This window comes from Cynocephalus volans, chromosome 1 (genome assembly GCF_027409185.1).
Source record: "Cynocephalus volans isolate mCynVol1 chromosome 1, mCynVol1.pri, whole genome shotgun sequence".
Taxonomy (NCBI): Eukaryota; Metazoa; Chordata; class Mammalia; order Dermoptera; family Cynocephalidae; genus Cynocephalus; species Cynocephalus volans.
Window position 1 is genome coordinate 205,263,901 of NC_084460.1, and position 26,511 is coordinate 205,290,411.

Consider the following 26,511-nt stretch of genomic DNA (forward strand, 5'->3'; position numbering starts at 1 on the left):
AATTTTGATGGGGATTGCATTGAATTTGTATATCACTTTGGGTAGTGTGGACGTTTTCACTATGTTGATTCTTCCAATCCAAGAGCATGGGATATCTTTCCATCTTCTTGTTTCCTCTCTAATTTCTCTCAGCAGTGGTTTGTAGTTCTCATTCTAGAGGTTTTTCACATCCTTGGTTAACTCAATTCCTAAGTGTTTTACTTTTGGTGGCTATTATAAATGGGCTGGCTTTCTTGATTTCCCTTTCTGCATGTTCACTATTGGCAAATAGAAATGCTACTGATTTTTGTGTCTTGATTTTGTATCCTGCTACTTTGCTGAAATCATTCATTCATGGCAAAGACCCTCTATAAGTTAGGTATAGATGGAAAGTATCTCAACATAATTAAATCCATATATGATAAACCCACTGCCAATATCATCCTGAATGGGGAAAAACTGAAAGCTTTTCCTTTAAGAACAGGAACTAGACAAGGATGCCCACTCTCACCACTCCTATTCAACATAGTGTTGGAAGTACTAGTGAGAGCAATCAGAGAAGAGAAAGAAATAAAGGGCATCCAGATTGGAAAAGATGAAGTCAAACTGTCCCTGTTTGCAGATGACATGATCATCCTATATATTGAACAGCCTAAAGCCTCTACAAAAAAACTCTTGGAGTTGATAAATGATTTCAGGATCATATTTTATGTATAGCTTTTTAAACTAACTTTTGTATTTCCTCATGCCATTAGGTATTTTTGATGGCTGTATGCTTTTCCCTTTTTATCCGTTCAATAAGTACTTATTGAATTTCTGATATTAATAGCTAGTGGCAATTAATAGAGACAAGACAGACCTGGACTCTGTCCTCCCTGAGTTTACAATCTGGTGATTTATTCTGTCTTATGAATGGAAGACATAATGTAATTTAATCTTTTTGTTGGGTATTTGGGTAGTTTCCAGTTCTTATCTATAATAAATAACACTGTTCTTATTTATAAATAGCACTGCTTTGAATGTCCTTGAATGGACTGTATTTTCATTATTAGTATAACTGTTATCGTTTTGTGGAAAGGTCACTTAAAAATTAATTTAAAAATATATAATTGATGAAACTTGACAGTCCTCATTTCATTGGACGGAAATAAGAGGTTGAGGTTAATTCTTTTTTCATTAGCACCTTCCTTTCTCATTAACACCTTGTCTTTGCCGGTTTCTCCAGAGTAGCAAGTAAAGTTGCTCTGTGGCTCTGCTGTTCACGCTCTGCCTCTTGGGGCAGCCATGGTGAAAGGGGATTTGAGTTAGGAACAAGCACAGATGTTAATTATTTTTGACAGCTCAGATGTAATTCCTTGCTCCTTGCACAGTTGGTTCTGTGCCATCAAATCATGGCTGCCATACCTTGAACGTAAATCTGAACCTTGGCTGTGCCCAGAAACCTTGACAGGTGGGTTCTACAGATTCTGATTTATTGTGTTGAAGGTGGCCCTGGCAATTCTGACTCGTCAGGTGAGTCTGATGTATTGCAGGGCTGAGAACCACTGCTCTAGAAGCATGTCCCAAAGCAAATGGGTGGGGAGTGGGGAAGACAGCAATAGGCCCACAGGCATGGCCTTTCTTGATAATTCCTCAAATATTGATTGACTTGATTTGGGAAATCAAGTTTTATCACCCAGTCTCAGTTTTAGCGGACAGATCTATAAACCTTACTCCGTTAGCAAGGCTCTCCTTTCTTCTGAGATTCCTTCTCCTTGTATTACAGGGATGGAGAAGGGTGTGGGTGGTGGTGATCTCTCCTTGGTTCTCCTGTTCACGGATGTGTCAGCGCTTTCCAGTCCTTTCTTACCCCATATAGTCATGGCTTTCTGGAAATGAAAAAGTACAGAAACTGTCAGGGCACCTGTTCTAAAGCAGTTTAATCAACCTCACCATTTATCAAAGAATTTCTGGCATGAAACCAAAGCTTACTTTCCCCAGAGGGACACTGAAAATGTTTTCAACTACTTTGATCTCATCTTTATCGTATATAGTAAGTTTTATGAACACAGAATTGCAGTAGTAACGTTGGGATTAAATTTTTATTGTAAGACTCTGAAGCACAAATTTAAAAGCCCATTAGTAATTAAATTGTAATCCTGTTGAAGACACATTTTACTTCCATAATAACTGAAACACAATGATAAATATAAAAATATTATACTAGGATTTGGAGGAATATTTTCATCCTCATTAAATTCTATAGAAATTATTCTTTGGTGTACAATCTTATTGGATAAACGGGATACTGTTAAGACTAAAACACATTAAAATTGTAATAAAACTGTTAATAGTTTTTGCAGGTTTAACTATGTAATGCAAAAATAATTGTACAGCCTTATTTGTAGGAGGACTATAGTTCATTTATTTGTTTTGTTCATTCACTTACATAACACATACACATATTGAATGCTGTCATGTGCTAGGCACTGTGCCTTGTTGGTAAAGAAAGTAAGATGGGTTTGGCATCATCTTTGTTCTTGTGCATCTTACACACAGTATCTTTAACCTTGTATTGGACTTCTTTGAAATGATGATTTAAGTAGTTGCTTGAGTGGAAAGTGAGCTCTTTATTTTCATATTGGGAGAGAAAACATGCCTACTTGTGTCAAGTGCCTAGAGAATTCAAGGTTTTTGGTAGCCTTATATTCTGTCTTCATTTTAAGGCATAAGATATGGAAAGGCAAATACTTAGTATTTTTTTTAGTTTTGGATCACTTGATGTATCTGGTAGTCTCCATTGTCAGCTGGATGATGTTTAGTGACACTGGGTCAGGTGGACTGAGCTGCCACAGGACAGTGGCATCAGTACGTCTCAAGGGTAGTTTGGGATATGACTTAACAAGAACACAGGACAGAATTCCAGAGGTTAATCCTGAAGAAGTAGAGTCAGAAGCAGGCAGGAATACTTGCTGGAGGTCCGGAGGTCCATGATGGTTCCTAAGAGGCAGGGTGGCATGGCGGATAAGACCCATGGCTCTGGAAGTAGATGGTTTGGATTTGAATCTTGGATCTGCAGTCACTTGGGGCAAATCACTGAGCTTTTCTATGCTGTGGTTTACTCATTTGTAAAATGAGGATGGGAACAACCACATGTTCCTCATATTGCCTTGATAGGATTAAATGAGATAATCCATGTGAAGCGCTTAGGACAGTGGCTGGCAAGTAGAGAGAGCTCAGCAGGTGGTGGTCGTGGTGGTCCTACAGTGGTGAGTGTCAACATCCTTCCTCCTCCTCATGAATCTTATTGCCACCATGTCACAGTCACAGAAGGTTAATCTGCTGCAGGTAGGGTCAGTAAGAGAGTAGTTGCACTGACTGTTGGATTGTAATTAGAGAAGTGAGGGAAAATTTCTTAATTGTTAATATGACAACTTTGTATTCTACCCAGGATGTGCTCCACCAATGACTGTCATCAGTAACTGTGGTTTGGGAACTCTATCCAGCAGTCCTGTTGCAAAATGTTAACAGCCCTTGAGAGTCCATAGCACTGGCTAGTCTTCTGTTAGCTCTCTCACAGGGAGGAAGGCAGACTTCCCTGCTGCTACTTGCCATTGTGTTTGCCTCCAGGGAATGGAAGTTACACATAATGCAGGTTCACTGAATGGGCTTCTCCCTCTTTCTTCCCTATCCCATAGCCTCTTTACCACACTTCTATCTCCACAGAGGGGCAGTGGGAATACAAGGGTTGGGAGAATGTACCTAATTCAGTGGTTCTCAAATGGGTGTAGTTTTGTCCCCCGCAGGATGTATGGTGATGTCTGGAGACATTTTTTGGTTGTCACAGCTGGGGAATTGGTACTGTCATTTAGTGGGTAGAGACCAGGGATGCTGTCAAACTCCTTACAATGCACAGGACAGCTCCCATTACAAAGGATGATCTGGCACACAGTGTCAATTGTGCTGAGGCTTAGAAACCCTGAATTAACCCACACTAGAAGGCCAGAGCTTCTGTGTCTCGTTAACTACAGTTGCCAGTAGTAGTTCAATGCTGTGTTTAACAGATTCTAGTTGGTTAGTGGTACAGTCTCCAGAAAAAGAGGCTGGAGATGGGGGAAGCTGATATCCTATATCTGAGGAGTGTTTCTTTAACCTGAACAGCCACCTCTCAGTGGCACAATTGCCCCCATCTGGCCTCTGACAATATTCAGAACTCTGGAGAGCCAGTTGATGCACTGGGCCCAGTGACAGAGCAGAGCAGGTGACCGACTCCCACTGTCTGTGCCAGCGCCAGACTGAGTCATGCTGACTGTGGGCTGCAGACCCCAGAGGAGCGTGATCTCATGGCCCTGTGGAGAAAGCGATAAGGATTTGCCTCACCAAAGAGGGATTTCTTTGAGAAGGCTGAGAGGATCTTCCAGAGGAAGGTTTTATTTTATTTATATGTTTAACAGGCAGATATGCAGTGCTTATTGTATGCCAGGCAGTGTTCAAAACCTCTTATAAAATTAACTCATTAATAATAAGTCCTCATAACAACCCCAAAGAAGGAAAGCTATTCATATCACTCCTTTCAGATAAGGAAATGGAATAGTAGAGCCAGGAACTCAAACCCAGGAAGTCTGGCTCCAGTGTCCGGGCCCTCAGCCACTATGCTGTGGATGAAAGACTCTCAACTTCACACTTGGTGTCTTTTTTCTGGGTAGATCATGAACCACAGTTTTCTCATCTGTAAAATGGAGTCCTACCCACTTCACAGGAGGATGTGAAGATAAAACAGGGTTGCTTATATGTGTGCCTAGCATATAACAGGCATTCGGGAAATATTAGTTCCCTTCCACCTTCTTTGTTATAATCATAACTTTAACCCTATTGCTCCAGTGCTGTGGCCAGCTTGTGTATGTTTTATAATTCTTTTATGAGATGGTCAGTCAGGTGTGACCACAAAAGGAAACAGAGGAGAGAGGCTCATGGGGGAAAAGAAAGTTGATTATACTCATAGGTTCTGGAGACAGGCATGGCACGCCAAGGCAGGAAGGGCCACATGGGGAAGACACCGGGTTGGTCAGGAGGCAGAAGACAGGAGTGAGGAAAGGTTTAGGCTGCAGACTTTATGGAGATTTCTGTGGGAAAGGCAGAGCAGATGAACAATTTAGTATGGGCTAGTTTGAATAATTTCGGTGGGGCTGTAGCTACAGGGGTGGTCCCTAGTTGCGTGGCACCTGGCTCTGGGATGATTAAGCAGAGGAATTTTGCCTCCTGGGTTGCAGGGGCCAGATAAGGAAATAAGGCTCTGGATTGGTTAGTGTTATCAAAGACAGGCTCCTGGGGCTGGGCCCTTCGTTATCTTTAAGAATTGGCTAGTCCTAGAGGGGCAGTCTCTCCCCAGCCAGAAAGGATTTTAAAGATGTTAAAACATAATATACAGAAATGTTTTTTAAAAAATTTGCAATGCCTGTAGGTACCTATAGGTAAGATAAATACACACTGAAGAGCAAAAAATGGGCCTAGTCAGGTATTTGTTAGAGTGAATGAATGAACACATTGTAAAGACATCTAATGTTTGGTGTTGGGGTGAGATTATTCCAAGAACCAGGCTTTCAGAATAAAGGTGTGGGTTTTGTTTCTGTTTATAGTTTTTAGTCTGCTCAAGTGATGCTGTCTGTAAACTACTAAGAATGCAACCCTGATGTTAATTACATACCTATGTTTCTGTTCTTGTGAAGTTTCTCTCTTCACCTGGCAAAGTGGGACAGCATGGATGCAGCTTTGCCAAGGTTCATTGGCTGTGGTCTGGGTTGGTGAATTGACTAGGTGTGTGTTTATTTCCCAGGCAGATCAGAGCATCTGCTCAGAGGCAACAATTTGCTCTGTTCCCAGTGGAATGGAAAGTGGCAACTTCATTTGTCTTAACTCAGGGCTTTTCTGTGTCCTTCTACCCATACTGCACTTCTCCCCTGGCCTGCTTGCTCCCTATCCATAAATGGGTCTGGATCCTATTGACACGGATGGCTATCCTGTTGTCCATCTGCTTTCTGACATTTACAAGTCAGTATATCTTTCTTTCATTATGAATTTCCAGAGGAGAGGATCTAAGTTCATTGTGTGTGTGCGTGTGTGCGTGCGTGCGTGTGTGTGTGTGTGTGTGTGTGTGTGTGTGTGTGTGTGTAATATCTTGTGTACAAACTTAAATGCTTGTGTGAGGGCGAAGACAGTGTTCCTGTAATTTATCCAGAGGGAAGTGCATTACTCTTTAACATACAGTCAGATGTGTAAGAAAGGGAATCAATTGTTAAATGTAAATAACATGAGAGAATATCCCCAGCATCTAAAACAATACTTGGCACGTAGTAATTGTTCAATAAATATTTGTAAATGAATGAATGACTCTAGTCTTTAAGTATTTTTCTAAATTTGATTATACTCTGGGTTATCCAGCAAGCCTGGAAATCTAGAACTTTTATTAAGTGCTCCCATGTGTAACCAACAGAAATAAATGTTTTTCCAAAAAAAAAAAAAATTGGGACATGTTAGAGTACACAACACTAAAAATAACAGTGAACTTGATCCAGAAGCTGCTTTGGGACCTTGCTGCATTTTTGAGTTGTCATTCTGTGTGTCAGTAACCATAGTACTGTAAAGAGGAGGAATTGAACACAGTGTTATGGTAGGATGCTAAGTAACATTTTTCTCTACCAGTCTAGTAGCTGGAAATTTTATAATGTCATTCTTCACCAGACTTGCATTCTTCAACAGACTGGTTTATTCAGTAGGGTCTGGGCCAGTTGAAGATGTCCCCTGTTATCTTTAAGATGTGCTTTGTTAGGACAGGTCTTTTGTGTCACTTGAGAAACATTTGAGAAGTTTCATTCTCTGTATTAGAGAGAGAGCTGGACAGATAGTCAGAGGCCAAAGAATCTTAAAATTATCTGTGTTTTCTTTTACAGATCTAAAGAAGACTCTTGCTGTGCTATTGGATAACATTTTGCAGCGCATTGGCAAGTTAGAGTCAAAGGTGGACAATCTTGTTATCAATGGCACAGGAACAAACTCGACCAACTCCACCACAGCTGTTCCCAGCTTGGTAGCACTTGAGAAGATTAATGTGGCAGGTAAGAATGGCAGTTCTGAGCTCTGACATGGAGTCAAATCCTGCTTTGGACTCAAACAAGGAGTACAGTGGTTTGTGTTGGTATAATATAAATTCCTTAAACTTGGTATGGCCATTGTAAAGATAAGTTTAAATTTATTTTTGAACAACAGATGTTGAAACATTTTTATCATCTCACCAGGATGTGTAGTTTCCGGTGGTCTCTATGACACATTTGCACATAATGAGCTCCTGGAGTTCAGTTCTAATGAGAAGATTCATAACGTGGATTAAATGAAATATAGAGGTTATCTGAGAAGCTCATGCCCATTAGAGTTCCTTCCTCCTCCCCACTGCCCTCAGACAATTTCAGCAGTCTGTTATACGTAGTAGATTCTTATCTTCTTGTTGTAGTAGAGCCACCATTGCAGAAAATGCATCCTTTGTGTATATAGAGAAATATAACTATTGGAAATGACATTTAGGAGAAAAATGGCCCTCGCCTGATCCTGGCCAAATTCTGTAGCCACTTATGGATACCACCATGCAGTTCCCACTGGGATGCATTTTGTCTGGCATCCAAATGATTTTGGATTTCTTGAAACTGGAATCTTGGATATGAGAAGAGAAATGGGTTAAAAACAAAACCCAACTTGTACATAGCATGTCTTTGTCCACAGCCCACCTTAGGTTCCCTCCCCCATCACACTGCCCTGGGCTTGGCCTCTGATCCTTATGCTTGAGCCAGGACTGCTCTTGTTAGGGTGTTGACTATTTCTTAGGGAGCCAGGACAAAGCGAAGAACCTGAGGATTAGGATTAGGTTCTTTGGGTGAGTGTTTGTGAATGAGCTGTCTATACTTTTGGTGGATGGTAGCCAAACACTGGTTGATGGATAAAGTAAGTAGCTGGGTTACATTTGAAATTGCTAAAATCTAGTCTCATATACTTTATCTTGATCCCTTCTTTCTTGTTTAAAAAAAAAAAATTCAGACCTATGTAGGAGAGATTCTTTTCCTTTCCTACCTCCTAGTGTCAAAACATGTAATTGTTTCATGTTCTACAAACTGGTTGTATTATTGTTTTATTACATTCTTTACCTTTTAGCAAGTTTTAAATTGCAAAATATATTTTTAATAATCCAAAGTATCTAACCAAAAGTATTAAAAATAACTCTTAATTATAGCACAGAGGCAGTGTCATCTAGGCCATAAATCCTGTATTCCTTGCAGTTTCCAACAGCTTCTGTAATTAGACAAGAAAACCTCCCACTGTGTTGAGCTGCTTATTAATAAATGGAAGCCATGCCTCTCCAGTCTCCCCTCTCCCACACCTGTCCCCAGTAGCAAATGCTGCTGGAAAGGTCCTATCTGATTTCATCAGTTTTATGCATTATGTATTTCTGGAAATAGGGTGGGCTATGATGCCTTTAACTTGATGCCTCTGTTCTGTAGCCTGGGGACCCATATAAACATGTTTGCTGTCCTTGTCTCCCCTAATAAGGGATTTTACTGCCTTTGGCTGTCCTGTTTGTGTGCCAGGCTCACAGAGAGAGATTTCCCTGCCCAGGCTTCAAGTTGGAGGGCACAGGATCATGGGCAGACTTCTAGGAATGAAATGGGAGAGACTTGATGGCTACTTCTTTCAGGTGGGATCTTAGTCCCATGTATTGAACTAGCTTACTCAATTAGCATACATTTCTTGAGCATGTTCTCTAAGTGGAGCTTTTTTAAATGTGCCATTGGTGTTGTGTTTTTAATAATATTAAAAAAGAATTTATTTTTCCTTTTTGTAAAATGGGAGCAAATTAGAGTTATGCCTGTAATAATTAACCTTATTAATTATAATTAACCTTATTAATTATCACACCTTCGTATCTTTTGTGGGTGTGGAATATACACAATACCTACCACACTTTTATCGGTCGGTTAGGAAGATAATAAACATGTGTAAAATAACACAAACTATGGTTGCCATGAGGTGGAGATGACTGTGGAAGGCTTCCTGCAGGAAGATAAACTCTGAAGGTGGGTGGGATCGAGGCAGAGGAGACTTATGGAGGAGATGCAGGCTAGAAATGGATTGTGACTCAGAAAAAACAAGGAGGGAAGGAGAAGAAACCAACATCTAGCCAGCCATCCAGTAAACATGAGTTACTCTTCCTGACTGTCCAAGGTACCTGACTTCACTTAATCTTCTTAGCTTCCCTGAAAAGTAAATGACTTCACAGACTTTACTGAGTTTATGTACTGGGGGAGGGGAACCAGTGGTACTAGAATCCCCTGAGCTCATCTTAAGACTTTCTAGCACCATGTAGAGAAGAGATTCTGAGGGTTTGCTCCATCTCTCCTGCTTTCATTTGTAAATCATCACAAAAGGATGAGTCTGTAAAAATTCTGTTTTCTTAAAGGTTCCTAGAGAAGAAGAGCTAACAGTTTCCTGGGGTATTTAATAACTTGTCTGATGAGGGAGTTCTCTGTCTGTCTGTTCCTTTGGCTGGCCTTTATCAAAGCTAGTGCGTATGTGTGTGCAGATCCATCCTTTTCTTATGCACCATGTTAGCCAGAGTGGTTATAGATGTGTTGAGCATCCTCCTTCATTTCTCCCAGAGGCCGGAGGTCCTTTATATCTTGTTAATTAACCAATACATATTCTTTAACTATTTGTCATGTCTATAGATTAGGGTGCCAAAAAGAAAGATGAGGACTTCAATGGAAGGTCCTTGTCCATGAGCGGCACTCTCACTGATTCATGGCTTTTCTGCCCTCTCTCCAAACATTGGAATGCTGTCAGTCCTCAGACTGCTCCTGTCATCTCAGGGAGCTGTGAGAAAGTTCATTTTTATGGGGTTCCAATGCTCATGGAGTGAAGTTTTTCCTTCTTCCCTCCTGCATTAAGCCATGTGGTAATTGCTCAGAAATGTTCTCCCTGGTGTGTTTTTACTGCTTACTCTGCTGTCTTATTGCTCACTGATGTTTCTGATTGCTTACTGTTGTGTCTTATTGCTTGCTGATATATCTTCTGGTTGGCTATAAACTGCCTCTAAATTGGGTGCCATAACAGTTGAAGAAGGGTTCCCTAAATTTATTTTCTCTAAAGGGACAGCTGTGTGTGTGTGTGTGTGTGTGTGTGTGTGTGTGTGTGTGTTGTGTATTTGTGTGTCTGCTTTCCTTTCTCTCTTCAGCTGTGGTCTCTCTGGCTTTTATCCAAAATGGCTTTTCTTTCCAAATTTATAACACTTGGACTTTTTGTTAATGTAAAACCAAAAGCACCTCTAGATAAATTTAGGTGCAAATGAACATTATTAAAATCAAGAATCAGATCGAACTGTATTTTTTTTTTTTTTTTTACACCAAGATTTGTACACTTTTGTTGTAAGGTGTACCTTAAAAAATGTTTGTTTGTTTGTTTGTTTTTCTCTTCATTGAATTAGCTTTTTTAAATTTTTTTATTTTTATTTATTTTTTTAATTTTGTCGATATACATTATGGCTGATTATTGTTGCCCATCACCAAAACCTCCCTCCCCCCTCCCCCCACCAATGTCCCCTCAGTTTGCTTGTCGTATCAACTTCAAGTAATTGTGGTTGTTATATCTCCTCCCCCCCCCCCGGTTTTTTCTTTTGTGTGTGTGTGTGTGTGTGTGTGTGTGTGTGTGTGTGTGTGTGAGAATTTATATATTAATTTTTAGCTCCCACCAATAAGTGAGAACTTGTGGTATTTCTCTTTCTGTGCCTGACTTGTTTCACTTAATATAATTCTCTCAAGGTCCATCCATGTTGTTGCAAATGGCTGTATTTCATTCGTTTTTATAGCTGAATAGTATTCCATTGTGTAGATGTACCACATTTTCCGTATCCACTCATCTGATGATGGACATTTGGGCTGGTTCCAACTCTTGGCTATTGTAAAGAGTGCTGCGATGAACATTGGGGAACAGGTATACCTTCGACTTGATGATTTCCATTCATCTGGGTATATTCCCAACAGTGCGATAGCTGGGTCATATGGTAGATCTATCTGCAATTGTTTGAGGAACCTCCATACCATTTTCCATAGAGGCTGCACCATTTTGCAGTCCCACCAACAATGTATGAGAGTTCCTTTTTCTCCGCAACCTCGCCAGCATTTATCATTCAGAGTCTTTTGGATTTTAGCCATCCTAACTGGGGTTAGATGGTATCTCAGTGTGGTTTTGATTTGCATTTCCCGGATGCTGAGTGATGTTGAGCATTTTTCATATGTCTGTTGGCCATTTGGATATCTTCCTTAGAGAAATGCTTACTTAGCTCTTTTGCCCATTTTTTAATTGGGTTGCTTGTTTTTTTCTTGTAAAGTTGTTTGAGTTCCTTATATATTCTGGATATTAATCCTTTGTCAGATGTATATTTTGCAAATATTTTCTCCCACTCTGTTGGTTGTCTTTTAACTCTGTTAATTGTTTCTTTTGCTGTGCAGAAGCTTTTTAGTTTGATATAATCCCATTTGTTTATTTTTCCTTTGGTTGCCCGTGCTTTTGGGGTCATATTCATGAAGTCTGTGCCCAGTCCTATTTCCTGAAGTGTTTCTCCTATGTTTTCTTTAAGAAGTTTTATTGTTTCAGGGTGTATGTTTAAATCCTTAATCCATTTTGAGTTGATTTTAGTATATGGTGAGAGGTATGGGTCTAGTTTCATTCTCCTGCATATTGATATCCAATTATGCCAGCACCATTTGCTGAAGAGGCAGTCCCTTCCCCAGTGGATAGGCTTGGTGCCTTTGTCAAAGATCAGATGGCAGTAAGTGTGTGGGTTGATTTCTGGATTCTCTATTCTATTCCATTGATCAGTGTGTCTGTTTTTATGCCAGTACCATACTGTTTTGGTTATTATAGCTTTGTAGTATAGCTTAAAGTCAGGTAGTGTTATGCCTCCAGCTTTATTTTTTTTGCTCAGCATTGCTTTGGCTATGCGTGGTCTTTTGTTATTCCATATAAATGTCTGGATAGTTCTTTCCATTTCTGAGAAAAATGTCATTGGAATTTTGATGGGGATTGCATTGAATTTGTATATGACTTTGGGTAGTATGGACATTTTTACTATGTTGATTCTTCCAATCCAAGAGCATGGGATATCTTTCCATCTTCTTGTTTCCTCTCTAATTTCTCTCAGCAGTGGTTTGTAGCTCTCATTATAGAGATTTTTCACCTCCTTGGTTAACTCAATTCCTAAGTATTTTATTTTTTTGGTGGCTATTGTAAATGGGCAGGCTTTCTTGATTTCTCATTCTGCATGTTCACTATTGGAGAAAAGAAATGCTACTGATTTTTGTGTGTTGATTTTGTATCCTGCTACTGTGCTGAAATCATTTATCAATTCCAAGAGTTTTTTTGTAGAGGTTTTAGGCTGTTCGATACGTAGGATCATGTCATCTGCAAACAGGGACTGTTTGACTTCATCCTTTCCAATCTGGATGCCCTTTATTTCCTTCTCTTCTCTGATTGCTCTGGCTAGTACTTCCAACACTATGTTGAATAGGAGTGGTGAGAGTGGGCATCCTTGTCTAGTTCCTGTTCTTAAAGGAAAAGCTTTCAGCTTTTCCCCATTCAGGATGATATTGGCAGTGGGTTTGTCATATATGGCTTTAATTATGTTGAGATACTTTCCCTCTATACCTAACTTATAGAGGGTCTTTGTCATGAATGAGTGCTGAACTTTATCAAATGCTTTTTCAGCATCTATAGAGATGACCATATGGTCCTTGTGTTTGACTTTATTAATATGGTGTATCACATTTATTGATTTGCGAATGTTGAACCAACCTTGCATCCCTGGGATGAATCCCACTTGATCATGGTGAATAATTTTACGTATGTATTGCTGTATTCTGTTTGCTAGTATTTTAGTGAGGATTTTTGCATCTATATTCATCAAGGATCGGCCTGTGGTTTTCTTTTTTGGTTATATCTTTACCTGGTTTTGGTATCAGGATGATGTTTGCTTCATAGAATGAGTTTGGGAGATTTGCATCTGTTTCAATCTTTTGGAATAGTTTGTAAAGAATCAGTGTCAATTCCTCTTTGAATGTTTGGTAAAATTCTGCTGTGAATCCATCTGGTCCTGGGCTTTTCTTTGTTGGGAGGCTTCTGATAACAGCTTCAATCTCCTTTATTGTTATTGGTCTGTTCAAATTTTCTCCGTCTTCATGGCTCAGTTTTGGGAGCTTGTGTGTGTCCAGAAATTTATCCATTTCCTCCAGATCTTCAAATTTTTTGGCGTATAGTTGTTCATAGTAGTCTCGAATGATTCCTTGTATTTCAGATGAATCAGTTGTAATATCGCCTTTTTCATTTCTAATTTTTGTTATATGAGTCTTCTCTCTTCTTTTTTTTTGTTAGCCATGCTAATGGTTTGTCAATTTTATTTATCTTTTCAAAAAACCAACTTTTTTATTCATTGATCTTTTGTATTGTTTTTTTGGTTTCAATTTCATTCAGTTCTGCTCTGATCTTAATGATTTCTTTCCATCTGCTAACTTTAGGTTTGGATTGTAGATTGAACTGTATTTTTGAGCTCCATTTATCTTGTTGAGATGAAAGGGAATGGAAGAAATGAAAAAGCAGATTTCAAAAAACCCCCACCCTTCCACCAATCACACTGTAAATTAATTTCTCCAAATTTATTCCCTGAAAAGGCATGAATGCTCCCTTATCAAAATTATCTACTTTCAGAATGATGCTTTGTTTTTTAGAAAGACTGACTTCACCTTTCTCCACTTTTGTGATCTTAAATGACGGAGTCAATAGAATTGGGTCTGTAGTTTTTTGCCGTGCACCTGATATGGGGGCAAGGTAAAAAGTGTAGATATCTTATGAAAACATTTGCCTTCTGAGGAGCAAGACAGTGTCTGACTTATCTTTGTTCTGCCTATGTCATCTTGTCCAAAGCCTCACCTGAAGATACCCAATAAGTACTGCTCACAGGGATTGTGTGATACTGGAGGGGACAGCAGTTGACTTCACCACCATGAGAAGTTTTTCCTCATGGTTCCTCTTTTCCATTAATACTTAATGGGTATTTTCTTGTAAGTATGACTAGGTATCTCAGACCTCAGCAGACACCACCTAAGAAGCATGACCTCCTTTTTTTTTTTTTTTTTTTTTTTGGTCATGACTGGACTTTACATAGATGATTCTGTGCTGTGGAGGCTTTATGGAATATGATAGTTATAAATCTTGATAGTAATATTTTGGAGTATGGGAACATTGTGTACCTCTATAGGACAGTGTGTGTGTGCATGCGCACGCATGCATGTCCTCATATATGCTCTTATTTATACTCATTAACTAGTTGTCATTCAACAGCAGCTGAATAACTGGCCAGTGTTGACTATTAGCTAAAAGCTGAAATGTAATGATAGCGTCTGCTTTGTTTTATGATCACTTACAGTTGCAAGGTCAATTTGGAGACACAATCACAAAATCAAAGGTGTAGTTAAAACTCAAGGGCCTGTTTTCTGGTATTTAGTCCAAATTGAATGTTAGACAGCCCTCCATTTTTCAAATGTCAGCTGCAACATGAAACATGTTCTAGTATTTGGGATTGAAGTACAGTGTATTTGGACTTGGATGCTGTTCTTACAAACAACAACCATAATTATTATTATTACCATTTGAAAATTGAAAACTGTCCCTGAATTCCAGGGTTTGCATTTGAAAGTGTAATTTTTCCCCCTTTATGCTACTAATGGACCTTCAAATTAAGTTGCACCTGTGCTGTTGCCTTGTTTGTGTGCCTGTGTTATCAGTTGTGCTGAAGTAGCACCTAAAGTGTCCTAGCTCCCAGCCCAGACAGTGGCTCAGCAGATGGCTTTTCCAGGGTCAGGTGTCAGCCAGTCAGTTGGGCCCCAGATGCTGCTAAAGGACAGGATGCAGACAAGATTACAGGGTGCTTTCCTACAAATGTGAGCAAGGAACAAATGTGTTCTGTTACCTGTCACTTTCTGTTTAGTTCTTTGCAAAGGCAGTAATAAATATTTGGATACTTGTCAGGAACTGTTCTTCTGTTATCTTTGGAGAAAATACATGTCATTGTTGGTGTGGTTTTCACTTTGAGTGGTCAAGGGCGTTTTGACTTTTACTAATAGTAATAAGAAGAAACATACAGTTTAGGAGAAGGGGTGTTGACCTTCCAGGCTGTGTATCTATAGCAGTGATTCTCAACTGTGGGCAGTTTTGGCCCCCAAGGGGGGCACATGGCAATGTCTGGAGACATTTTTGATGGTCATGACTAGGGAGGTGCTATTTGCATCTGATAGACGCAGGCCAGGGATGCTACTAAACATCCTACAACATACAGGATAGCCTCCACAACAGAGGATTATCCAGCTCCAAATGTCAATTATATTGTGGTTGAGAAACCCTGATCTAGAGGTATTATTGGAATCTGGTACCACCAGGTATGCCCACTTATGGTTAGTGCAGAAAGATGCCTGAGCAGACATTGAGATTTCCCGATTGGCCAGCTGAGACCTAAAGTCTCTTTCCCTCTTCCTAGCAAGGCTGTTTGCAAGCCCCCTCCCATCCCTCACTTCTTTAGCTTTGCAACTCGTCTTTGAGGCCTCCAGAAAAAGAGGTTTTATAAACTCCCAGAAGACTATTTTGGAATCCTGACCTTAAGAAACTACTTTCCTGGCCCATAACCAGTGCATTTTTAGCAATGTGCATTTTACTCCAAGGTAATTATTTCTTTTTATGAAAGAACCACTAATTCAAAATAATGATGGTGCAAAGTAGTCTTGAGTAGATTTAAATTGCAGAATGTTTTGGAAGAAATTCCATTTTATTAATTCTAAGCAGAATATATAATTATCAAGATATGAGAGAGTAAATTAAGTTAAGGAAAACAAGACAGGTCTCCAAAGATCTACTTTACAGCATGAAATACCCTACACAGCATATTTAGAGCAATATTGAAGGAGATGAGACTGGAAAAGTAGGTTGGAGGATTTATGAAGAGTTTTCAGTGTAAAACTAAGGCATTTCTGTTTTGCTGTTTAGGCAGTGGCAGCTGATGAGAAGTTTAAAGCAGGAGGATGAATTGAGGAGGGCTATATTTTGGGGAATAATTAATGGCCATGTGGAAGTGACATGCATATGAAAGGGTCTGATCAGAAGCCAGGTGAGAGATTTCAGTTGACCCCGGCAGGAGAAGAAGGCCTGACACTGGCCATGTGCATGAGGCCCAGAGAGAAGCGGTGTGGGATGGGATTTGAGATCCACATCAGGGTGCAGCTGGCATGATGAGAACACTGGAAGGCCATGGAAGAAGGGAAGAGAGAAGCCATCATGATGATTCCCAAGGTTGTCGCCTGAGGGATGACCAGGTGACTCATTTGTTAAGGAAACAACCCAGCAAAGACAACAGGTTTTGAGAAGACAGTAGCATGCGTGAACGTGGATTTAGTGAGGTACAGTACCTTGCCACAAGCCATTTGTTTGGGAATATTGGTTTCAAGGCAGTTGAAACTTTGGTTCTAGTGCTCAGGAGAGAAGGGACAGTGAAAAGCAGTGTCTGTGGAGCTCGACTGCCCTGGTTCTAATCCTGGCTCCACCACTTCATAGCTGTGTGGGCAAGTTTCTCACCCTTCCTAGGGCTGAGTTTCCTCATCTGTAATATGGGGGAAATAATAGTAGTGCCCGTTTTACAGGATTGTTATGAAGATTAAGTGAGATAAGTACTTAGAAACATGCCTGGCACAAAGTCACTAAGTGAGCATTTGTCAATTAACAGTCTAAAAGTTACACACTTGTAATATTAACATAAAAATGGAACATTGCAGTGACTAGTTATTCAGATATTATCACTGATAGTGAAATTGATTTTTGTTTAGTGTTTTATAGATTAGAAAATATTTTTGTACGTATTGTCATGTGAGTGCTTTAAACTTGGAGTTTCTAAATTGACTTTTCTGTCTCTCTAATATTAATATTTAAAGGCTTATCAGGAAATCCATGTATTTGTCAGTAATCTCTTGGTTGCAAGAGGCAAAACACCCTAGCTCATATCAGCTTAAAGATAAAGGGAACTTGGATCTCAAGTAATTGGAAAGTTCAAGGGATGCTGCTGCTGGATTCAGACATGGGAACTGTCTTCAGGAAGCTCAGCTGACCGGTCTTCTGTGTTGCCTTCATTCTCAGGCCATCTTTGCAGGGTTGGGACACATGGTCTCAAGGAGGTTCTAGGTTTTAGTTCTCAATCCCAGTGAAAAGATTGTGCTTCTTTCCTGGGAGTTTTGACAACACTGTTGGAGGGCTTTGACTGGGCTCTGTGCCTATCCATGATCCAATCAGAGTGCCCAGTGACATGTGGCATCCTGATTGGTGAGGCCTAGGTCATATGGGTCACCCCTGAGATTTCATGGTGAGGGAGAGGGTCCCTAGATTCTAGGCAAGCAGATAAAATACATCTGGCTACTTGAGACCCTTGTCATGTCATGGTTTGGATTTCCAGAGCCATCTGAAGCCTGTCTCAAGCTTTTCTCCTGTTGAGGGTTCAGAAGGCAAAGCTTCTGGATCACTAACTTTTCAGCTACTGTCGTAAAGTCTTCTGTGGCTGAGTGAGCCTCAGCCCAGCCCACAGCCTGCTGTTTATTCAGGCCCCTGTACATTTCCATGTTTATGTGCTTAGCCTGGCATACCCTTCCGTTCTGGCTAGCTCTAATTTGTCATCATCTTCAAGGCTCATCTGAAGGACTGTCTCCCTAAGAAGCCTTCCTTGACTCTTCTCCCACCCCAGAGGGTTTTGGTGCCCTCATGTTGTATTGCCACAACCACTGTGTGCATCCTTGTGCTTTTCTACTCTGCCTGCACAGCGAGGTCTAAGCTCCTCAAAGGCATGGGCAGTATCCTACACTTTTCTTTTAAATCCAGTGCCTGGCTGGGAGGCTGGCAAATGGCAGTTTCTCAATAAGTGTTCGTCAACTGAGTGCACTCCTCCTGCTGAACACACTCCAGGTCAGTGACTGTGTCACACTCCAGGTCGAGCTTTTGTCACGGCAGTGCTGACCACGTCCTCACTTCTAGATCACCGGTTCTTCCACTTGCTTGCTTTGGCAGATCCCTGAATACTTTTAGAATTCCTGTAAAGGACCTGGAAGGTTGACTGCTGTATTGTTAAAAGGTGAAATGCTTTTGCTTTGCTTCACCTTCTGAAAACTGATTCCATAATAAGATAATTCATTTTGTTCTCTCTTGTTGTCTAATTATAACAGTGTTAAGTGGGATCTCTTAAGAAGTTCTTGCCACCTACACTACATTAGAGGTTGCTCTGAATGAATAGTTCTTGCAGAAAAGAGGCAGGGAGCGACCCAGTAGTCCTTATGCCTTTGGACTAATTACTGTGGCCCTTCAAAAGTGAAGTATGTATCCCCTTATGTAGTGCTGTTCCTCCCCAGCCATATGATGGGGAACCAGCAGTCCTTGGTAACTCGCACAGCAGGGCTGGTCTGGGGAACTTGTGCATGCTTCTCTGTTTATGAAAATACCTCTGCTCGGGGTTGTTCTTAGTATCGGAGATAGGACACACTGAAATGAGACTTGTTTGTTTTTAATCAGAAAGCGACAGATCCCACTTGCTCTAATTTGGCTTAATGAGGTATGTGTATACAGTTGTGATACCAGCTTACATATGGTATTGATTCAGTAGACATTCCACAGCTACGGCGCAGCATATGCTTTCTCTCAGATATTCCCTTGCTTTGCTGTTTCATCCTTTACCTGTTTTCATTGACATATTTCAGTAGATTCATTCTAGAGTCTGAGATTTTAAAATTCGGAAAAAAAATTAGAATAAAGCTGTGTTGGATGGGGTGGGGAGATGTAGCTGTCTCCATGTTTTTGAAAAGGCTTTTTAGTTTTGGAGATTTGAGGGGTTTTGAGAGATTTCCCTTTAAGCTGTGCTTTTGGCTTTGCATATATCCACAGCTTCTAAAATTAGTCGGCCTATATGAAAATCAGTTGCTAGTTTTTATTGTTTTTCCCTTCTCACTTATATCTCAAAAAGAAGAGAGAAAGCATGTGGGTGAAGGTGGTCTGAAATTCTTTACTGAGCTTAGAAAATAAGAGAGATTCAATGAGGTATGTGATTTAGAGGGGCTGAACTGCGCTGTGGCTCCAGACAGAAGAAATATTCCTCATTGCAGTCTCCCTTCTCTTTCCCTCTTTTACCCTCAACCATTTGGCAAGTCTCAAGTGCATGACTGCAGACCCCAAGTCTGCTTATGTCAGGCTGGAGGCCCGTAGCCTGCACAGAGCCAGCAAGGGGACACATGTCCGGAATTGACAGAGGCTTTTAAAATGCATTTTGATTGGCAGAGTTGGATAGCTACTCTATTAGCTGGTGTTAAGCTGTCTTGATGTTTCATGTTGGTGAGCTTCTTGAGTCAACGTTTACAGTGCAAACTCTCTCTGTACTTCAGTGCAGCTGGAGATGTGCTCTTGAACCAGAGTTGTGTGGAAGAGCCACAAATAAGCATCCAGTGAAGGCTTGTACTGATGCTTCCCTCTGTTGGGGGAATTGACTAAACAGCAGCCATAGGATTGTGGCTCAGATAGACTCTGGATCCTAAATGCTTGGATTCAAATCCTAGCTTGGTCACCTTCTAGCCCTGTGACCTGCTAAACCCAGTCAGTTTCCTCATCTGTAAAATGGAGATGAAGTAGTGATGCCATGGGTATTGTTGTGAGAACTATGAGTTATCATGTGTGAAACACTCAAGGTGCCAGGTACAAAGTAAGAGCTCAGTAGGTTTTGGCCATTGGTTCATATGCTTCTTAAGAACCCAACTTGGGATCGGGATCTGACCCAAGCCAGGTGTGTACAGAAGGTCCATGCTTGATGGGTGTGTGAACTACCCAGTGCCAATGCTGAATTTTATACAGAGAGCTGGACTTGGGAAAAGGGCTTTCCAGAAGCTGCTTGGCAATCAGAGCCTGGACCAGGTCTTTGGCATCAGACATTCTTGAGCAGAACTCCGGGTCCCTTTTCATACTTGCTGTTGGCATTTTGCTTATCATTGCTGAGCCTTTGCTTGGTGCTCTGTGCAACAGAGATTGTGACACCAACACTGTCCTCATGGTGAGGATGCAGTGAGATGCCCCTTGAGATCCTGGTACGGTATCCTACCTACTGACCTTGCCCTCTGTGATTAATAATCTGTTAGAAAGGAATAGTTGCAAATATACCATGCAAATCCTGATGTATATTTTATCCAGCACTGACTGAATGTTGCCAGCCTTGGGTCAGGCAGTGGAAACGCAGTCAGGTAGGAGGTGAGAGCTCCCAATGGGAATGTAGGGCTCACCATCTTGTGGAGGAGGAAGATGGAGTATTGGCAATACCCATGAGAGCTTTCTTGACCCTCAACCTTGAGCTGTTTTCACCCCAGTCCAAGAGGACCTGTCGGCTTTGTCTGACTATTTAGCCTTGGGAATGACCTTGAAACTCCATAGAATAACTTACAGGAACTGTCACAGAAGGAGTTTTCCCTTCACATGGCAGAAGTCATACAGCCCCTGTACCAACTGTCATAACAAACTCAAGCAGATCCAGAAACTTCCTGACCCTCTTGCTGTACCTTCTCCAAAATAGGGAGGGTAATTCCTGTGCAGAAGTGCTCCACTCTCAAGGGAAGACAGTCATTAACCTGTCTAAACTCTGTGCTAATAGAACCTGCTGAACAATTGCTTCATTAAGCATGGTAAATGTGAGCAATACAAGTTATAGCAAGATTTGCAGAAGAACAAAGTAAATATTTAAGACTTTATTTCAGGGTGTGGTTGGGTTTGGGCAAAGAGAAGATTAGTGAAAGCTGTGTCTGTTGGTATATGTAGACAAAACACCTCTGAGTCTTAACTCTGGGAAGGCTGATAGGTTACGAGCTCAGTTCTTTCCTTATGTTTCTGGCCGCTGTCAGACATGAGTGGCATAGTGATGAAGATAAACTGCCTTCCTTGTTCCTCCCAGGAATGCTGTGAGGATTAAGAAGGTGGCTGTTGGCCCATGCTGTGCCGTGTTGGAAGGACGGTTGTTTCCTGAGGGCACGGGGCCATCAGTAGCAGCTGAGTTGGCCAGGAAAGCCATTGTTAAGTGTGTGCCATGGTTGGGTCCTCGGCCTGGGCACACTGAGCTGTCAGCCAGGGGCACCTGGGGATTAATTCAGCAGTGGTTTTTATGCCTCCAGGCCATCAGTGACCAAAGCAGCCATCATCTCTACCTGTGAGGTTATGTGTATTAGTGAATAACAATGGTCGTGTCTTCAAAAGAGAAGACCTGAAAAACATTATAAAGAGGGATGCAGGGCCGAGCCCGTGGCGCACTTGGGAGAGTGCGGCGCTGGGAGCGCAGTGGCGCTGGGGGTTCGGATCCTATATAGGAATGGCCGGTGCACTCACTGGCTGAGTGCCGATCACGAAAAAGACCAAAAAAAAAGACAAAAAAAAAAAGAGGGATGCAATTTTACTGCTGAAAACTTGGAAATTATAGCTAAGAGAGATGAAATACAAAACAGCTGTTATTCTCCCTCTCAGAGATTGATTTGGTTCATTCCTAACAGATACTATAAACATCTGTTCTGTGCCAGGCACTTTCTAGGCACTGGAGACAGTGATGAGCAAAACCAGTCTCTTCTTTCCTGGAGATTACATTCCAGAAGTGAAGACAGATAGTAAACAAGTCCATAAGTATATCCCATGTCCAGAAGTGGTGATAAATGCTGTGGAAAACCGAAGGAGAGAGTGAGGGAAGAGGGTGCTGTTTTAGGTTGTCCCAAGAAAGCAAGAGGGAGCCCAGGCACTGTCTGGGGAAGGTTGTCCCAGCCAGAAGAATCAGCCTTCACAGCAGCCCCAAGGCACATTCTTCCTGGGTGTGTTTAAGAAACACTAATGTGCCCTTTAATCCTACTGCAGAGGATTAATCCTACTGCAGAAGGTGGCTTATTAAAACCAAAAGAATCAGACTGTGTCATCTGTCATGTGTGCTTCTGCTAGGGTCAAAGTATGCACTTATTGGAGCCTTGGGAAGGTGTGGATGTGCTGACAAGGTGGTTTGGCATAAGATGAGACCTGAGCCTATTCAGCAGCCAGAAATAGACCCCACATGAGGGCTGCTGGGGTCAGAGTTCCACCAGTACTGTGACTTTGGCCAGGTCACGCAGAGAGGTCAACTCTCAGTTCTCTGATCTGTGCAACAGAAACTAGCTCACAGGGACATTGGGAGGCCACACAAGAAAGTGCACATGAAGGATTGGCCCATGGTATGTGCTCAGTAAATGTGGGCCATTAATTATCAACCTATGGCTCCGGCAAATGGTTCTAAAAGGCCATGTATGTGCCTTTGTTCTGTAGGCTTTGAAACCAAAGCTAAGGAGCTTCAAAATTGTACCAGAGACACCAAAGTGGGGGCAAGTTTATTCATTTTACAAAGAATGAGCAAAATAGAACCGAGCTTTAACAGAAGGATCTTGGGTAGGGTTTGGTTTTTTGGTCATGAGGTGAGTGCAAAGTTTGTGGAGGTCAATGTCTTGTCTCTATGTGCCTGTCTATTCTGACTTATTTTTATGCTTTATGCAGCAGGCTGGTATGGGGATTCAAACCCTCGACTTTGGTGTTACAGTACCATACTGTGACCAACTGAGCTAACCAGTCAGTCCTGTCTATTCAGATTTAAAGCCATTGTTGAGGAATGGAGTATTTGTTTTTTACAGAAATTGTTTGCAGGTTTGAGATGTTGGTACGTGACCTTGAGGCTTTAGAAGTCCACTGTAAAGTTGTCATTGGTCGTAGTGGTATTTATGGGACTTGACCTAAATCAGGTCCTTGCTTTTAGCTTAATGCTTCATGGCAGTTAATACTTGGGTAAGTCATCATGGCATGTATCAAGATCCAGATTTTCTCAATGTTTCCATCATCTGCTCTGCTCCCCTTGACCCAGATAAAATCTTGGACACCTGCAGTCATGGGGTGGCGGAGGTCTGGCCTCACTTTCCCCAGTCTGTGCAAGAACCCCTTCTGTAGTGGACATCCAGTCTCTGACCACTCTGTTCTTGACAGTCTCCTCGGGGAGGATCACACAAGTTCTCCTTGCAACTGGGTTTCTGAGTGTGAAATCGGGTACAGAGAGGTGAGCATCACTATCCCAGGGTGTCTGAGAAATATGTTACTGGCTGGCAGTTAGAGAGTTCAGAGTGTAAGCAGGCCAAAGGTTGAGGAATGCTAGACTAGGAGCTATGAGCCCTGGCTAAGGACCAGGACCCGGGACGTCTGGGATCTAGGCCCGCCACTGTCATAACTGATTGTGAGATCTTTGGCAAATCACCCAATCTTTTCTTCTTTCATACCAGAGATACATGGACTTTTAGGATTGGAAAAGATTTAGATGTTCTAATAGTTCCCCCAAATTGAGGGACTGCAACTTTCCAAAATCTTTGGTGGATGGTCCTCCGGCCTTATCTAAACAATTCTAGTGGTGAGGCCTAGCTAGCATATCACACAACTTCAACGGGCCACGTTCACATAGCCTTGTCAAGGGTTGGCAAACTATGGCCCATGGGCCAAATCCAGCCCACTTCCTGAATTTATAAATAAAGTTTTATTGGAATACAGCCTTGCCCATTTGTTTACTTATTGTCTGTGGCTGCTCTCATGCTGCAACTGCAGAAGTGTGTAGTTGTGAAGGAGACTGTATGGTCTACAAAGAAACTATTTACTATCTGGCTCTTCACAGAAAAAGTTGGCTGACCCCTGGTCCAAATGAATGGTGATCTCCAAAGTACGCGTCCTGTAACCCCATGTGCTAAACATGTTAGATTTGTGGGGTGGTCATAAAATAGAACAAAAAATAGCCGTTATTTGAGAGATCACTGTGTCCCAGGCACAAATAATCAGTTTTAAAATACTAGTCATTTCCTTTGAGCCAACGTGCAAAACAATTATCCCAATTTAATAGACAAGAAGTATCAAGAAGGTAATGTGCGACCTACCCAAGGTGATGAAAGCCTGAGCTAGTATTCAGATCTTGGTTGGTACATCTCTCAAGTCCATGTTCAAAGATGCTGCCCACAGCTGAGAGAGTCGCACTTCATTGGACACCACACCAAAAGGTCACACATGGGGCATTCTTAAAGATGAGCATAGTTTAAGGCTCAAGAATGGAAGATAATCTAAGAATTTGAAAGTTTTTGGTGGTTTGGGTGTAATTGTAAATGTTTCAGGTGCCAAGCATACTTTATTTTGTGAGTTCTTTCTGATTTTTTTTTTGGGGGGGGGCGGTCTTTTTGCCACCATGCATTGATTGCCCTTTGATTTTCTTGTTTTCCATTATATGTTTTAAATGAGGTTATTTTCTCTAGAAAAATGCCAAGGATTATTTTCCAATTTTAATTGCTTTTCTCCTTTAAAAATTAAAAACACTTTTATAACGCTTAACAAAGTAATACAAATTTATTGCAGGAAACTTGGAAAATACAGAAGAGAATAAATAAGAAATAAAATGGTTTGTAAAATATTAAAATCCTCCCTATACCGGCCAGCTGCCAAAAACAAAACAAAACAAAACAAAAAAAATAGAAGAGGGTAAAATCCTGATTTCCACATGCCCCACCCCCAAGGGGAGCATTCTCTTGTATCTCTATTATTCCTCAAAAGCTTTCTTTTTAAAATAAATGTCATTTTATTTTACTAATGTTTCTATTTTTAATTTTTCTTTTTTTCTGTTATAAAGATGATTGCATGTGAACATAAATCTTTGCATCTCTGGTTATTCTCTGGGGAGAGTTTCTTAGATACAGAATGGCTAGGTCAAAGGGTAATAAGCACTTTTTAAGTTTAATATTATTTTTATCCAATTAGTACATGTATATAATTTAAAAAATCAAATAATACAAGGCTTGTAACAAAATCACAGTCCTCTGCTCCACGCATCTCCATTCCTTTCTACCCTGATGTTCCTCAAATGCAAATGCTTTTAACTCTTTGGCTTCTTCTAGTATATATCTTTGTATTTCTCAATAGCATGTTTATGTTGCTTTTCCTTATCTTGTATTTTTTGAAATTATCTACTAATTTTCTATTATGGAAGATGGGAATTTAGCTCACTAACACTACTACCATTGTCAGCAACACCAACCACACATACTTCCTTTCTCCATTCTCCAGAATCATAATATCCTGAAATTTTTTTTTCTTGTCAAATCAGGGGTCAATGCGTACTCTATAGACATTGCTTAGCCACCTCATAAAATGGGATGATACAAAATTGCCTTTCTGATGCATCTTTTTGGTTTTTTCCAGTTGTTAATTAACTTTTTATATTTAGTTTTGATTAATTAATACAATAAATTTCTGATTTTCTCTGTGCCAGGCACTGTTCTGGGTGCTGGTTATATACCAGTGAGCAAAATGACAAAAATTCTTACCTTATCAAAATTCAGCCCCAAACTTTCCATCAGAACCCCTCTTTGTATGGCCAGTAGATCAGATAATCTACCGGATGCACTTTTAATTTATTTTTTATTAAGCAGTTTTCCTCCTGGAACCCTGTGCCCTCCTGCTGGCCTGGGCGCTTCCTGGGCCTGCTACTCAGTGGTTTTCCTGAGGCTGTCCATTCCCAGCGCCCCTTTCCTGTCTCCTATTCCCGTTGGTTTATTGCCTTATTATGTAGTAGTTTCCTGAGAGAGAGTACATGGGGGAGAAATTTTTTGAATGTTGGAAAATGTCTTTATTCTGCCTTCACACCTGAATAATAAATTTAGAAATTCCAGGTTTGAACTTAAAAACAAAAACAAAAACACTTGCTGTTTGGACCTCTAGTTTCAGTGTCATTTTTGTGAAGTCCAGAGGCATTCTCTTACCTGAATGGGACTTGTGGCCCTCCAGAAGCTCCTGGGATTTGCTTTCTAGTCTGTGTTCTGACATTTCCCGTGCCTAGTGTGGGCTACGTTTCATCCTTATTCTGACCTTTGGTGGACTCTTTCCCTTAGGATACTTACATCTTTCTTGTCTGGGAAATTTTCTTGAACTGTTTGATGGTCCCGTCTCCCCACAACTCCCCAGCCCCTACCCCACTTGTTCCTTCTAGAACTCATTAGTGGATTGTGCACATCAGTGATTGATTCCCACCTGCCCCTCACACCTAACTTTTCTCTCCAGTACCCTTTTGTTCATCTTTTTGCTCTGTTTTCTGGAAGAGTTCTACAACTTTATATAGCTCCTCTACTGAATTTGTTAATCCTTCTATTTTAGTCTTCATTTCCAAGAGTTCTTATTTTCTCTAGGTTCCTTTAAAAAAAAAAGCATCCTGATCTTCTTCTGTTTCTGGTTTCATGAATCAATGTTTTTCTTCACTTATCTATCAGATATTAATTATCTTTGAAAAATATTGTTCAACTATTTTGTTGTGTGTATCCTGTTTCCTCTGGATTTTGTTCTTTT

The 26,511-nt window shown here is 40.9% G+C and overlaps 1 protein-coding gene across 1 annotated transcript in view; it reads left to right on the forward strand.

Moving 5' to 3' along the window:
• MGAT5 (alpha-1,6-mannosylglycoprotein 6-beta-N-acetylglucosaminyltransferase) overlaps positions 1 to 26,511 on the forward strand; it is a 206,891-nt gene that overhangs the window by 9,969 nt on the left and 170,411 nt on the right. The window contains exon 2 of the mRNA XM_063107231.1: positions 6,906 to 7,070. Within this exon, the coding sequence (XP_062963301.1) occupies positions 6,906 to 7,070 (165 nt within the window). The remainder of the gene's footprint in view (positions 1 to 6,905; positions 7,071 to 26,511) is intronic.